Raw genomic sequence first — 16,135 nt, 5'->3', positions numbered from 1 at the left:
TGCTTCCGAATTTTGATTTTCAAAAGAAGGAAAAGAGCCAATGTCGCTACTTGATAGCAAACTACTCATAATGGGAGGAGTCTTTGTAGCTTTTATACCACTTGGTTGCACATCATTCTGCTTTAACCTGAAAAGATATAAAATAGCGCTGCTGTATGGCATTACCCAACAAACAATTTTAGCTGCAGATTAGCTTATACAGGCAAAAATTAGCTGTATAAGCCAATTTTTGGCTGTATAAGCTAATCTGCAGCTAAAATTGTTCGTTGGGTAGCTCATTTTCGCTTCGGCTAGTCCACTCTTCTATAACCCAACAAGCAACAATTGACTGGTCGTGGCAAAGGAGGTGCCAAGCGTCATCGCAAAGTTCTTCGAGATAACCGCCATCGGTCGTCTGGCTCGCCGTGGTGGTGTCATCTCCGGTCTGATCTACGAGGTGTGCTGAAGGTGTTCCTGGAAAATGCGGTCCGTGATGCTGTCACCTACACTAAACACGCCAAGCGTAAGTGGCCATGGATGTCCTCTTCAATAAAACGGCCCTTTTCAGGGCCATCAAGCTTACATCAGTAAAGAGTTGGAATATAATTTATCTGTGCTTGTTTGTCCATATTCAGAACCACAAGAGCCCCAACGACCACACAAAATGCTCTCCACAGAGTTGTAATCTTGTAACCAAACTTGGAAGCAGGGGTGTAAGTGATTTTGATTGATTCTCTTAATCAACTTTCTCTCTGAAAAAAAAAATTACTACATATTTGGTACGCCTACAATTCAAAAACGGAAAGAGTTGAGATAATAGATAATTGATCAATAAAAAGAACTAAATGCTCTTCACATTTATTCCGTTCACTAGCGGTCCTACGTCAAGCTTCCGTTCGTGCCCATAGGCACAGACCCTTCTACTTTTTTCGATGGAAATCTCACGAGGCATACAGTGAGTTTCATGCACAACACCAACGGCTGTATGTACAGCTTCAGCAAGCGTATGATGGATATTTCCTTAATCAAGAGATGATAGTCACCATCAATCGCGTGAAAGCAAAATTGCTTGCTCACCAGCGCACTTTCTCGCAGAACTTTATGCGTATCAACGACACGTTTATTGCAGGTGAAAGCATAAGTACCTTCCAGCTGGGAGAAAGACTAAGGAAAAAAAAACCGTCATCACAGAGCTGTGTGGCGAAAACAACGAAGTTCTAAACACTTCCGAAGCAATCGAAACCCATCTGCTCCGATACTTCAGAGAGCTATACACTGCGACAGAGGAAAATGAGGAAGCACAGCACTCCTTCCAATGCGAGAGAGTGGTACCCGAAAACGACGAGAGCAACGACTCTTGCATGGCTGAGATAACAACATCAGAGATTTTGTCATCTATTCTTACATCATCAAAAAGGAAGGCTGCGGGAAGCGATGGGTTACCCGTCGAATTCTACCAACGTACATTTGACGTCATCCACCGAGAGCTGAACCTTGTATCATAGAGGTAACTTGTATTAAACGAGGCTATAACAACGGAATTTCCCTCTGAATTCGCCAACGGAGTAATCGTGTTGGTACGAAAGAGAGGAACGGCAAATACCGCTCGAGGATACCGCCCGATCAGCCTTGTGAATGCGAACTTTAAAATTCTCGGCAGAATCTTTAAAAGCACGTCTCGAGGTCGTGACGAAGACTCACCGCATCCCGCATAGAAAAATACCATTTCTAGAACAGTTCAAACTTCACTGACACCTTACTAGCTATGTTAACTTTACACAAAATAGTTTTGCTATGGTTTATGGAATGTAATAAACATTAAAGAAACACTACTTTCAACTGTTACAGTTTCTGGTATGTTCCAGTTAAATTTTGCTACGGTTGATCAACTATACTGAACTGTTGCAAAACATTACGAATAAAAGTTGTAAACAACTTGTACAACGCTTACGTGTTTCGATTATGGTTGCTTTATGTTTTTACAATTGGTACAAACAGAAGAAAACGGTTTTGATTGAAACTGTGCTCGTAAGTTCATTGTGTTGTTTTGTTCGTTATTTTATTTTTAAAACCCTCGGTAAATCATCTTCGGTAATATTAGCTTAAAGTATAAAATATTTCTTAAAAGCGCATGCAATTTCTACACAAATATTCAGGGCTAGCAGCCGTTTACATGTGAAGGAGATTTCGATGCTGGCGGCTCACATCATCCAAAAAGGAAATCCAAGCAGGTTCGTTTTGCCGGGGCCTTTTTATTTTCCAGAAATGGAATGGAGTTTGTTTTGCAGGGCAAATTCATTTATTTATTCATTTAATATTAAGATCAATAAACATGTTACCAAGGGCAAGGGAGGTATCCACAAAAAGAAATCTTGTAAATCACAATAAAATTAAAGAACAACTCATGATGGCTGTATTCCGGATAAGCTACGACAGTATTTATTATAACGTCAATAAGTATGGTAATTTATACCATTTCATAGTATGTCAGGAAGTTAACAACAATGGTTGGTTCTAAACCGTACTACCAACAATCAATACGAAACTAACGATTTTAAATTAGCTCACCACTTTAGTAGCCTATTGGTCCCAAGCAAACGATTAACGTACACGGATAGAAATCTCCTTATACTTTTTGGCAAATTTCCATTGCTGATTATTCATAAAATGTATAAGTCAACTAATAAGCAGACGCCTTGCAAAAAGTTAATAAAGATCATGTGTCAAATGAAATATATAAGCGGTCACACATACCTTTTATGCATTCTAATAGGACCTATGTGGTTTGTCTTATAGAATGTATAAGGCTGATGCTTTGGCAAAAATGTATAAGTGAAACACATGAATTAAATAATTGATTTTCGTTTCGTGTACCCCATTCTAGTCGAAATTCTAGTACTACGCTATGTTTGTTTAGATTCGCTATGAAAGTTTGACAGATAAAATGAGGGGTTATTGGTTTTTCCTATGTTTAGAGGGGTGAATCGATTAGCTTGGGACCGAAGATAGTACCAAAGCTGAGCCAAAAAGTTGAGCACGTTATTCCGGGACCTTCTAGTCTTAGAGTTACCTCTATGGTACAACCAACAGGGTAAACTAAATAAATTACAATTACAATTACTACAAATTGTCGGAAATATGAATCACCCCGAAATTTTATTTTTTTTTTGCGATCATCATATTCATAAACTTGTCATAAACTCTACCTGTGGGTAGAATTTTATTTAAGATGTGGGTCGGTGCGGTTGCTAATTTTTGCGTTAAGTAATTTACGAATGAAAATAAAATGAAAATGTTTGGATAATCAGACCGCTCGGTACTTGGTTCATTACGGTAAATACTGCGAACACCTATCAGCGTGTGTCCTTGGCTCGTCGTCATTTGTGAGCAAAAAGTTCATCCGCAGTTTTCAAATGAAAAAAAATGCATCCCAGGCAGTCACTCGTCTTGCCAAAGCAGCGCGTGTCGTACCAGATTAGTTAGTGAAGAAGGCAGACGTGGTTGGGTGATGTAGTTTTGTGTGTCAGCCAGTCCAAAAGCTGAAAAGAAGTCGTCGTTGTGAGACAACCACGGAAGCAATAGATAATCAACATAAATTCGGAAATCCTTGCCAGAAGATCCATTATTTGCTAATCGTACTTTTGAAACGGTCAGGCATTAGGTAAAAGAGCTACTTTCATGTGATAAGTGCGTGTGAAAAAGTGGGCAAGTTGTACAGGAATCGCACTCGGGTGTGTTTCGTTCAAGAAAGGCGTCAGTAGTTTCGTTTTCCGGGTCCGCAAAGTTATTAGTCGTTTGATGGCATACAGTTTTAGTTAAAAAAGCGAAAACAAGTTAACTTGATAGCGATATGGATTTTCGGTTTGACTGAGGTGAATCCCAAAAGTTCAGTCCATAAGAGGAATTTTCTTTTTTCTTGTTGGAATCAAGAAGAAGAGGTAACTCGGGACGGCAGGAAGAAGAAGCAGCCTAAAATTACTCATCGCAGCTGCAGCAGCAAACACACATTGAAAGAGCAAAACGACAGTACTAGATTGACTGTCGTCTCTAGCAAAGAGAGAGAGACAAAGCGAGAGTGAACACAAGTTCACTTACAAGGTGAGTTACTCGGGAATAAACATTGGCAGTGCTGGCGGAAGTTTTGATTTATACGATCCGATGGATTTATGTAAGCTGTTAGTTTCCGTCTCACCACTACTGACAGACCTTGCTATAGACTTCTCTGACGTTTGTGAAATGCGCAAGTATTAGTGCAGAACTTGGGGTAAATTATAAGTTTTAGTGCAAGAAAACCTTAGAATTCACCCAAATTTCTGCACTATAGAGATTGCTGACATTTATCGTACGCAGACTACGTCACGTATACGTATACGAAAAATGTTTTCATCGGGAAAAAAACTTCATGGCGGGAAATTTTCCCGATGAAAACAAATCACTGACACAATCATACTTTAGCAATCTCTATAGTGATTAGTGGTGTTTAACGTACGCCCTCTAGGGGGTGCATCGCTGTTTACAGCTTATAATTCTCCTCTGGCTAAACAAAAAAAAGTATGAAATTAGATTTGTCAAAATGAGTTTAAAAGCGATTAAATCTTCATTAAACTCATTTTCACAATTCCAATTTTGTTATTATTTTCCTCTGATTTTCACTAACACGATCTTACATATCGCACCAATGCAACCGGACGTGGAAATCTCATTGTGCAAAAAGCAAGGGGTAAGTCACTCAGCACATTGTGTGAAATAAGATTCGGCTTAACTTGGGCACATCCATCGGCACACCTTCCACACAATCTCGTAGGTATTAGATTGTTGTTAATAAAATGGGATCACTGCTGGACAACTGTCATTGAAGTTGTTCAAAAAATTACGTGCTGTTTGACTGTATATTCAGGAACATCCTCTAATTGAATGTACCAGAGGAAATCAGATCAGCGGTTCACTTATAGATCTAAACACGAAATGTAGGTTCTAAACTGGGCTCAAGAGAACCAGACTTCATTAGTACCCTTAATTCAAATAATGCTGCAACTCACACAAAACAAACTACAGAAGTCATGTTCCCCACCGGTTACAACTCTTTTCGGCCGCTGATATACCGTTGCTTTTCACATCATGAAAGGCTAGGTTTCTGTTCTGTCTTTGAGGGCATAATAAAACCCCAAAACACAGGACTTTTATCATCCTATGAACATAAAACACCAACATTTCGCACACCCACCACTTTCCGCGTCATCCTCATTCCGATTTATCCTTGCAAAAACCAAAACCAAAACATTCAAGATGTCAGAAATACCGGGTTGCCGGGATGGGTATTTTACAAACAATCGTAGCTTGCGACACAATCGGCAAACCTGCGGCACACTGACAAAATAGATGACCCAAGATTGGTGTGCGGAGTGACCTACCCCTTGGCAAAAAGTTATTAAAAATACGTAAGAAGATTTAAACATTTGAGGACATTGCGAGGATAATTTCAAGTTCACCTGGAAAATAATTTCTGGATAATTTAAGGGAATATTCTGAAGAATTTAGAGGAGAACTTCTAGAAAATACTGAGGTGAATTGTATGGAAATTCTAAATAATGGAATGAACGCAAGTAATAACGAAGTCCACTAATAGTTCGATAAGGGCCCTTTTTATCATATAAGGATAGTATTTGGCTTCCAAGTTTTATAACAGCTTTATATAGCCTCCCTTAGCTCAGTCGGTAAAGGCGCAGCTACAAAGCAAGACCATGCTGGAGGTGGCTGGGTTCAATTCCCGGTCCGGTCTAGGAATTTTTCGGGTTGGAAAATTTCTCGACTTCCCTGGGCATAGAAGTATGATTGGACTTGCCACACAATTATACCAATGCAAAAATGGTACAGGCATCGAAAGCGCTAATTAATAACTGGAAGTGCATCTAGAACACTAAGTTGAGAGCACGCAATAAGCTAATATGCGATATGCAATAAGCTTGAAATGCGAAGAAGAAGAAAAAGAATATAGCTAAAACGGGCTTGTTGGTTATTTGGGAAGCTTCAGTGAAAGTTTAAATTCGAAGAAAACCGAAGGATCAAATAACATGATTTTTACGGAGTATTATGTAGAGAATGCCTGGTCTGTTCTAAGAATTTTTCAAGCGATTCCTAGAGAGAATCTCAAATGTATTTTACAAGAATTCTAAAAATACAAGCACTTTTTTCCTTGATTTGTTTTCCGTCGATCTTGTTTTCCGTGCTGAGCACCAATGCTACCGACGCCAGGGAGGCAGCTCCCAAACCTTGACCCTACATATCGACCCATGAACTCATGAACCGGGAACCAACGGCTTTACTTCTCATCCGAAGTAAGGCGTGATCAGAGATGTTATGCCTCAGAACATCTTGGCGGCGCCGACTGGGATTGAACCCAGGCCTGCTGGGGTGAGAGGTAATCACGCTTACCACTACACCACCGGCGCCGCTAAATACAAGCACTTGTGTCTTTAACATCAAACAGATATTCCTTCATGTGATACCAGGCTGCTGAGAAATTATTCCTACGATTTTGAGGTGTTCTAACATCTCCATGGAGTCCTCTTGATATTCTTCATGACTTCAGGTTGATCAGATATTATTCTAAAGATCCCTATCCAAATTAACCAACAATTCAAATTACGTTTATTAGATTTCTCTCAAGATACCAGGTTGCTCAGAAATTATTCCGAAGTCCATTGGGTGGTCAGAGATCCCCATGATAATCTTAGGGTACTTTTTCAAGGTTGAACAGGTATCATTCTGAAAATATCCAACTATCCGAATCACATAATTCTTTCAGCAGATCAGAAATTATTTCAAAGACCTTCATGTGTTTTAAGAATTCTAATATAGCCTCTGGATACATTTTCAAGACTTCAAGGTGACTAGGTACTATTCTGACGGTCTCAAATTGTCCAACAATTCAAGTCACATCTTCCAGATATTCTCTCATGATACCAGGTGACTCAGAAAATATTCCTAAGACCTTCAGGTGATCAGAGATCTCCAAAAACTTCTTCGGACATTTTTTTTTTCAATTCTTCAGGACAAGTAAGTGTTATTCAAAAGATCTTCAACTGTCCAACAAATCAAATATTCAGATATACAACCATGACACCAGGATGATCAGACATTATTCAAAACGCAACAGGTGATCAGTGATCTCCATGAAAGCCTGAAGATATTTTTCCAATAAATGAGATTGATCAAGTAACATTCTGAATATCTCAAACAGTCCAATAATTCAAATCGCGTCTCTCAGATATTCTCTCATGAAACCAGATAATATTCCTAATATCATCGGTCAATCAGAGATCTCCAAAAACTTCTCTCGACCGTTATCTCATTGATACAGATTCACATGTCTTCTTTATCGACTCTAAACATAAATAAACATTGTTATACCATCACATATATGTGTGTAGTAACGTTGTACAAAGGTTTTACAATCCTGCAATAATTTCTGTCGATGGTATTAACAACAATCAATACGAAACTAACGATTTTAAATTGGCTCACTACTTGACTAGCCTATTGGTCCCAAGCAAATCGACTAACGTACCCCATTATAGTATAAATTCCAGTACTACACTATGTTTGTTTTGAATCGCTATAAAAGTTTGACAGATAAAATGAGGGGTTAGTGGATTATCCTATGTTTCGAGGGGTGAATCGATTAGCTTGGGACCGAAGAGAGTACCAGAGCTGAGCCAAAAAGTTGAGCACGTTATTTCGGGACCTTCAAGTCTTAGAGTTACCTCTATGGTATTAACAGGTAGCGGGAGGTTTCGAATACGTCTTTTTTAATGTTCCTGATCTCCTGATTTGACCCAGGGACTGTTGGGGTGTGATGCATTCTTTGTATTAGTTTAATCTCGCTGAGTCTTGACCATGGTTGATCACGGTGCATGTGGTTTTGCACTGAAGTATTTTCGCTTTGGTGAATTACGATATTAAATACATAAATTATTGTATCCTCTGAAATGGTAAACATATTTATAACCCGTTGTTCTTTCATTTTCTTTCAACAGAAACTGGCAGCACGGACCTGAGTGAACACTTCAGCACATCGGTAGACAGCCGGAGAGGGAGAGAGTGGGAGTGAGTGACCAGACAACTGCAGTAGTAGCGCAGAGTTCCGAGTGACAGAAGCAATCCAAGAGGACTTGCACAAAGTGTCAAAAAGAAAGAAAAAGAGTCTTGGTTGCACCAGAAGAGCAGTGTGTTGTTCGATAACGTGTGGTGTAAAATCAGAAGAATCGGTACGTGAAGATCACAGGAAAAAGGGCCAATCCGTACTGTGGTGAAGTGGATAGTCCAAGGTTTTCTGCCTGACAGAGAAAAGAAAAGTTTATCCCCCTGTGGTGTACGGTGCATTAGAAGTTTGGGTTGAGTAGTTAACAGAAAATAGCACCTAGTGAAGCAAAACATACATAGCAACAACAAAAACAACAACATCCGAAGAAAATGGCAGATGTGGATGATGTGATAAGTGACCAGGAGAAGATCCGAATTGTGAACGACTTCATCCTGCACGCTCCTCCGGGCGAGTTCAACGAGGTGTTCAATGACGTCCGGGAGCTGCTGAACGATGACCGACTGCTGAAGGAGGGAGCCAGTGTGGCCTGTGCCCAGTACAACAAGGACCAACTAACGCCGGTCATCCTCGAAGGCTCCGAACTGGCCGTGCTAGTCACAGAGTTCAACGATCTGGGTAAGTTAGTGTCCTCACGACCTTTTATCTAAACGCAGCAGTTAGTAAGCGTATCGAGCCGAAGCGAAGGAAGTCTGCACGGTAGTTAGTTTGTATCAGCATAAATTCAGTAGAACAGGATGTTATTTATAGAATCCTTTTTCTATCACAGTGGAAAGATTAGCGCCTGGTGTGCTCCGTTCTGCGATGGGTGAGAGTATTTTATTTTTATGGTGACACTTGTCGAAAATACCAACCAACTTCTGCTAAAGCGGGTCGCGCCTGTCGCCATCCACAACCAGAGCGTTATCACAACCGACGACGGCGACGACGGCTTGTGAGTGGATTTGACGTACCCAGCCAATCAGATTACCAGACACGAATAGATTAGATGTAGGCAGAGAGAAAGGGACTGTGTATGACCGCTGCGAGCGTGTCTCGAAGGTTTAGAGTTTGTCTGTCGGACTCGCACAAATGAGGATAACCTAGCACGGGGACAGAGGGAAGCTTTGTTTTTCGTTTATGGGATTGGCCTATTTTCTCATATTTACTTATATGTTTTGTTGAACGTAAGCACAGAACGGTCAACTGAAGGTGTGGTTGAAGATCGTTTCGAGATTTGGATAAAGAAATTAACGACGGTGTGTTAATTGAATTTTGCAAATCGTTCTTTTTGTGTAACGTTTGCTTAAATAATGTAAGCACTGTAATTTAATGTCATACAAATCATGAGCCATCATACCTAGAAAATGTTGAGGTTGGAAATTTTCTCGACATCCCTGGGCACTCTACATACAAATTCAGGCATTGGTTGCCATAGAAAGTTATCAATTAATACCTATGGAAGTGCTTCAAAGAACACTGAGAGCAGGCTAAGCTTGTGTATGAGCGAAGTATATTTCTTCATCATAAATGAATTAAAGTGCAACTTGGCTTCTTCTGGATTTATTCCCGGAGAAGATTTTTGAAAACAAAAAGCTCTACTGCTTACCATTGTAGGTATTCACCTAGCAATGTGTACATTGACCGCTCGAAGCCACCTCGTTGCTGAAAGAGAGATGAAGAGAGCTTTCACTTTCAAATGTGTGCTCTTACGTCACCTTTTCGGTTCGCGAATTGAATCATTCCGAGAAATGGTTCAACCAACGGTAACAGTAGGAACCACACACGCGGCAGTTGACGGCATTCGACCGGCCAACCGAGAGCAGTCGTACGCACATTATTCAAATACATTGGCAGCGATTTCAAACTCGATTAACTTTGAAAGCCCGCATCGAATTGCGCTTCCTCAGTTACTATCTTCGATTTCGTTATCGCCGACGACGGTGTCTTCGTCTCAGACACACATCTAAGCGGGTCTCGTGTGGAATGGGGGGCAAGCGGCCAAACTGTGCTACGCATTGCTCACATACCTACCGATTTCTTTCGATTTCGTAAATAGTAGCATATCTTACTACAATCAATCCATGAGTGGTTTTTATTCAAATCACTCGCTAGCCTAGCCGCAAAACAACTGCTGCAGCCGGTGATGACTGGCTGCCAAAAGTAGTGTTGTGATTCGCGCGCTCCGCTGGAATCAACACCATAAAAGGCAATAACATTGTGCGAGACCACCAGCTGCTGGCAGTGGCCGCCCAAATGCCATTACTTTGCTCACTCACGACAGAGCCTATATCAGTTTGGTTTGCCTATGTTGTGGTAGATAGATACCGAACGGAACAGCGGCCGAAGAAGGAGAGGCCTTTTCTTATCGCAATCTTGTATTTTATTCGGTTGGTTGTGCTTATCAATTTTGTGTTTCGTTGGCTCAGCAAGAACGGGCTGTAACAAATAGAGATAATTTGATATGTATGAAATTCTGGCCATGGCACACCGGTTGACTGTACAGTTGATGTTTGTTTACGTGGAAGTAAAAATGTACATGCCAGGGTGGTTTAAAAAGTTGTTTTTGCTCCATACAATACTGTCTATTTAAAATCAGTCATCCTTCCAAAACGCTCTAGCCAGGGCTTCACCACTGCATTTAAATAGTTCGCTTGCTTGTTCTTCAACACCTGCGGCTTTGCTGTTTTCCAATCGACCGATCTCTTCCACGACTTCCGGTAGGTTCTGTTGTTTTCTGCGCGTGTTTATTTATTTATTTATTTGTCAGCATCAACAGACTCGATAAGGTCCCAATGATGGTTTAACTTAAAATTAAAATTAAAGTCATAAGTTAAAACTACAAAACATTAAAACATGATCATTGACTGTTTCCATTTCTGGAGAAGAATGAAGAGAAACGTCTCCGAAGTGTTAGTCGTGGCAGGTGAAAATCGAATACTGATGAAACTCGGTTAAATACTCGCTGCAGTCCGCCTATTGCACCGTTGATTGCATAGTTTGTCCTACGTAGTGGCATTCTCAGCATAACATTGTTACGAAGCGTTCGGGGTTTGGCGTTAATGTTTACTTGCTCCAAGATTGCCATACAATCAATTCTGCCATGTAACGTGTCCGCGACAAGCAGGGCTTTTGAAGTATCCCTTCTGGTGCGAAGAGGCTCCGAGTCGATCAGCTGGCAGCGACTTTCATAGCTGGGCAAATGAAACGGGTCTCTCCAAGGTAACATTCTCAACGCGTATCGCAGAAAGCGGCGTTGAACGGACTCGACTCTCTCAGTACCATTGTTGTAGTTCGGACTCCAAACCACAGAACAATATTCTAGAATGGAACGTACCAGGGAACAATACAGTGACTTGTCGACGACGTACGAGATGTGTTGCTTATATGTAAGTTGAGAGTCCAGGATGACACCTAGATCTTTTACATGGCTCACACGTTCAATAATGGTGTCCCGGAGAGCATAGTGAAAAATAACTGGTTCTTTCTTTCGGGTAAAAGTGATGACTAAACATGATTTACTGTCATTCGGTTCAAATGGCACCAGCTGGCAAACGCTTCAAATTGACGTTGGAGGAATTGACAATCATCGATCGAGCAGACCCGTAAGTAGATTTTGAGATCGTCTGCATACGATAGTCGTGGACCTTCGATAACTAAATTCACGTCATTGAAGTAGAGTAAGAAAATCAACGGTCCCAGATGACTTCCTTGAGGTATTCCTGACGTAGCTGCGACAATGTCGGACTGGCAGTCACCATGGGCTACCACCAACTGACGATCGGCGAGATATGAACAAAACCATCTCAAGAGATTTCCGCTAATCCCAAGTCTATCCAATTTGGCGATCGCGATGGCGTGATTTATCTTATCGAAGGCAGCAGACAAGTCAGTGTAGATGACGTCTGTTTGTGACCTTTCAACCATACTTTGCGTGATGTACGATGTCAGACACAGTAGATTCGTGGTAGTAGATCGACCAGAGGTGAAGCCATGTTGATCTTCACTTAGATACTGCTTGCAATGGGAGAGCAGAGGCTCTATGATGATTAACTCGAATTATTTTCGAAATTGCGCACAACGATGTAATTCCACGATAATTACCACGTTCCGTTTACTACTCTTTTTATACACAGGGAACATATGCGCAAATTTCCAGTTCGATGGAAAAATGCCACACGATATTGACAATCGGAACAGATGTTGTAGCGGTGACAGTAAGTTAGCGATATGCTTCTTCAGAAAGACTGAAGGGACACCATCCGGTTCAGGGTTGATAGAAGGCTTTAGTTTTAGTGCGGCAGTCGTTATCACTTCAGCGTTGACAACAATTCCACCCAGAGCTTGACCGGAAAGTGGAACGTTGCTTGCTGCTAGAGTCACGTATTCGTTGGTTAAGCTCTCGTCAGAGAAGACGCTTGCAAACTTGTTGGAGAACAAGCGGCACACTTCCTGTGGAGTGGAAGCGACTTCGCCGTTCAATATCATGGATGATGGTAGACCGGACTCTCTGCGCTGCTCCTTGATCGATTTCAGCTTCTTCAATTCGTTCGTCTGCCAAGGGAGGTGCGATGCAATCTAGTGAACGCTCTTAGGTACGTGTCTGTCAATGACATAAGCCAAGACATGTGAAAAAGTTTGAGCAGCGGTTTCGACGTTATCAGAATCGAGTATGTTTTCCCAATCAATGCTTGACAGCACATCGGCAATGCTACGATGATCGGCTTTCTATAACTATATGTTTTTCCACCTTTGATCCCTGCAGTATAGCCTTTAAGGTGCTCGTCAAAGTACATACTGCTTCCACCTCTCGATCTCCTTAAACTCATTCGTGAGAAGAGTTCCTTCCAGGTCTCTGTACTAGTGTTTCCAATTTCCTGGCCGTTTCTGGCTACCCGGAAATCAAGAAATATGGTCAACCAGTATAATTTTTGATTGTTATTTATTGGAGGCGAACCAGCCCAAGGCTGAAAGCCTCCTTAATAAAGCTAAATAATAATAATAATGATTGTTATTTATAAGAATTAAAACTTCTGCCGGTCGACTTGAATAAATTTCAATAAATTTTGATATTTTGTTTTCATCCGCATGATTTGCACGATTTCATCCATTTTCCGGAAGTTTTTTCAGCTGGCCCTGGAAGAATCTTCCATCTTTCTCCGAAAGTTTCTTCCAACTTTCTCCGGAAACTTCTTCCATCGTTCAACAGAAGTTTCTTCAAACTTTCCGTTCCATATGCATTTTCTGACTACCCTCAGAAGTCCTACTGACTTCCTGTGGAAACGGAAATTATTTGCCATGCCATCCGGAAGTTCCTTCTAACTTCACACGGAAGACTCTTCTGAATTCTTCTTCCAACTTCCCCAGAAGTCCCTGTGACTGCCTTTGCTTGTGTCTTCTGACTCCCAGAAATTCCATTCGATTTTTCCTGGAAGTCTTCCAACTTCCCCCGAAATTTTCACACAGCTTGCCCCGGAAGCGTCTACCGATTTCAATTGGAAGTTACTTGGAATGCAACTGCTCTTAGAAGTTTCTTTCAACTTTCCCCAAAAAAAAAACTCCAACTTTCTCCGGAATCACATGTAAACATTACACTCTAAACTAGTTTACTCAAAATTTCATCATTTTTACCCATGCAATGAAAAGTTATACACAAACTAAAGTGTTGCATTTCTTTCGAGTACAATCTTTAATATCGTTCAATTGAAGACTGAACTGCTGAAAACCTGCCGGTATCACACCTGATGTCAGGCCTACAGCATGAGATTAAGCTCTCCCACCTTCGGCCAGGTGCTTAAGAGTGGCCTACGGGAGAGTTCCTGCTCACGAGTTTTAACGAATACTGTATCCTTAACCCAGTCGATCCAGAAGGCATATTCAGTAACCACATTCACCAAAAACAGACATTTTTTTGTTGACCTTGAGTTGATCGGTGACAATGTCCTTAACTGGCAACCTCTTCCAGATACCTACTCAACCGTATTTTCTGCTGCCGGCTTCAATCCTGCACCCAGTGGGTTCACAAGCAAATCTACAATACCCAATTGGCCTTATCGGCTTTATAGTCAGATCTAACGCGGTGGGGATTGAGCTCAATTTGCCTCCAGCACCCGGTAGAAACCCAAGCATAACTTCCGCATATCTCATATTTGTCCTCTTGTCCTTTACCGCAATACGGTAGTGACAGGCCATACCCAACTCCAGACCACTGTCCAAGCAGACACCGTTTATGGCGACCACTACAGGCTTTCGCGATTTCTCCAGCTTATTGAACATAAGTTGATCTTCGTGAGAAGTCTTGGTAGCTTCCTACTGAACATAAGATTAAAAGGCACACTTTTGGAACTTTCTAATGCTGTCAAATATCTTGGAGTAATCCTCGATAGTAAACTCAATTGGAATATGCATCTAGAGCAGACAATAAACAAAGCTACTAATGCTCTATGGATATGCAAAAGAACATTCGGTAAACAGTGGGGACTGAAACCGAAAATGATCCATTGGATTTACTCGGCAATTGTAAAGCCCAGGGTTACTTATGGTGCATTGGTCTGGTGGCCAAAGACAAAAAAAGAGAGTTGCTCAGAGAAAGTTAGAAAAACTCCAAAGGTTAGCAACTCTCTCAATAACAGGAGCAATGAAAAGTACACCATCGAAGGCATTGGATGCTTTGCTTTATATGCTACCATTGCATTAATTTGTACAATTAGAAGCCGAAAAGTGTGCTCTAAGGATTACAAGGTCAGTGAAACTCTTTGAAGGCGACCTTAGAGGACACCTTAGGATTCTAAAAACTGTTAGTATCAACAACGAAGACTGGATGGAGAAAAGATACAATTTCAATCGACTTTTTCAAGTAGTTGACCCTGGGCGTAATTCATGGCCCGGTTCTTCGTCCAGGATCGATTGTTTTTCATACAGATGGTTCAAGATTGAACAATCAAGTGGGAGCAGGAGTAACTGGCCCAGGGATAGAAGTATCGGTTCCTATGGGCAGATGGCCAACTGTGTTCCAAGCTGAAATCCAAGCAATTTTAGAGTGCTCCATTATATGTTTGCGTAGAAACTATAAGAGTTCAAATATATGCGTCTTGTCCGACAGTCAAGCTGCTCTAAATTCTTTAAAGTCGGCAACATGTACATCAAAACTTGTCTGGGAGTGTGTTCAATCACTTCAAAAATTGTCTTGTCATAATTAAGTCAACTTATATTGGGTTCCTGGTCATTGCGGGATTGAGGGAAATGAAAGAACTGCTGCACTAGCAAGACTCGGATCTTCTCATAAGTTCATCGGGCCAGAGCCCTTTTGTGGCTTATCGGTTGCATCTCTTAGAATGGAGCTAAAAGCGTGGGAATCTTCAAAAGGGGAGGGAAACTGGAAGAACACATCTATTGCTAGGCAGTCGAAGCGATTCATTAATCCAAACATTTCTGTAACCCACAAAACAAAATCCTGGATCTTTCTAAGAAAGATCTTAGTAAAGGGTGATACGGTCAAAATTTGGTCAAGGGAAAACGCGTGTAAATCGGTGAAATCGTTTATTTAAAAAATCAATTTAAATTTCTTTTTCAAGTTCAATTAGTATAAAATTCGGGAAAAATATTCAGTTAGGCTTCCGCTTTTCCAAATCCGAATTGCCGGGCCTTACGCTTGACCCCTGCCATCAGATTTTGTACAGCCACCTTGTCCACCTTCTTCGCCGCAGAAAGCCAGTTTGCCTTGAACTGCTGCTCGCCCTTAGCAGTTTTTTTGGTCTTCTTTAGGTTCCGCTTGACAATAGCTAAGTATTTCTCAATTGGGCGGAGCTCTGGCGTGTTGGGAGGGTTCTTGTCCTTGGGAACCACCTGCACGTTGTTGGCGGTGTACCACTCCATGGCCTTTTTACCGTAATGGCAAGATGCCAAATCCGGCCAAAACAGTACGGAACAACCGTGTTTCTTCAGGAAAGGCAGCAGACGTTTATTCAAACACTCTTTCACGTAAATTTCTTGGTTGACAGTCCCGGAAGCTATGAAAATGCTGCTTTTCAAGCCACAGGTACAGATGGCTTGCCAAACCAGATATTTCTTTGCGAA

At 41.3% G+C, this 16,135-nt stretch overlaps 1 protein-coding gene across 1 annotated transcript in view; it reads left to right on the top strand.

Annotated features, from left to right (window-relative positions):
* Positions 1–3,472: 3,472 nt before the first annotated feature.
* Positions 3,473–16,135, top strand: part of cpa (F-actin-capping protein subunit alpha) — a 33,840-nt gene continuing 21,177 nt past the window's right edge. The window contains exons 1-2 of the mRNA XM_065232226.1: positions 3,473–4,077; positions 8,016–8,698. Of these exons, the coding sequence (XP_065088298.1) occupies positions 8,452–8,698 (247 nt within the window). The 5' untranslated portion in view covers positions 3,473–4,077; positions 8,016–8,451. The remainder of the gene's footprint in view (positions 4,078–8,015; positions 8,699–16,135) is intronic.

Source organism: Ochlerotatus camptorhynchus, unplaced genomic scaffold (genome assembly GCF_037179485.1).
Source record: "Ochlerotatus camptorhynchus isolate MF236.1 unplaced genomic scaffold, CSIRO-AGI_Acam_v1.1 ptg000365l, whole genome shotgun sequence".
Classification (NCBI taxonomy): Eukaryota; Metazoa; Arthropoda; class Insecta; order Diptera; family Culicidae; genus Ochlerotatus; species Ochlerotatus camptorhynchus.
Note: the sequence above shows the minus strand (reverse complement) of the source record. Positions and strands in the feature narration are given on the sequence as shown.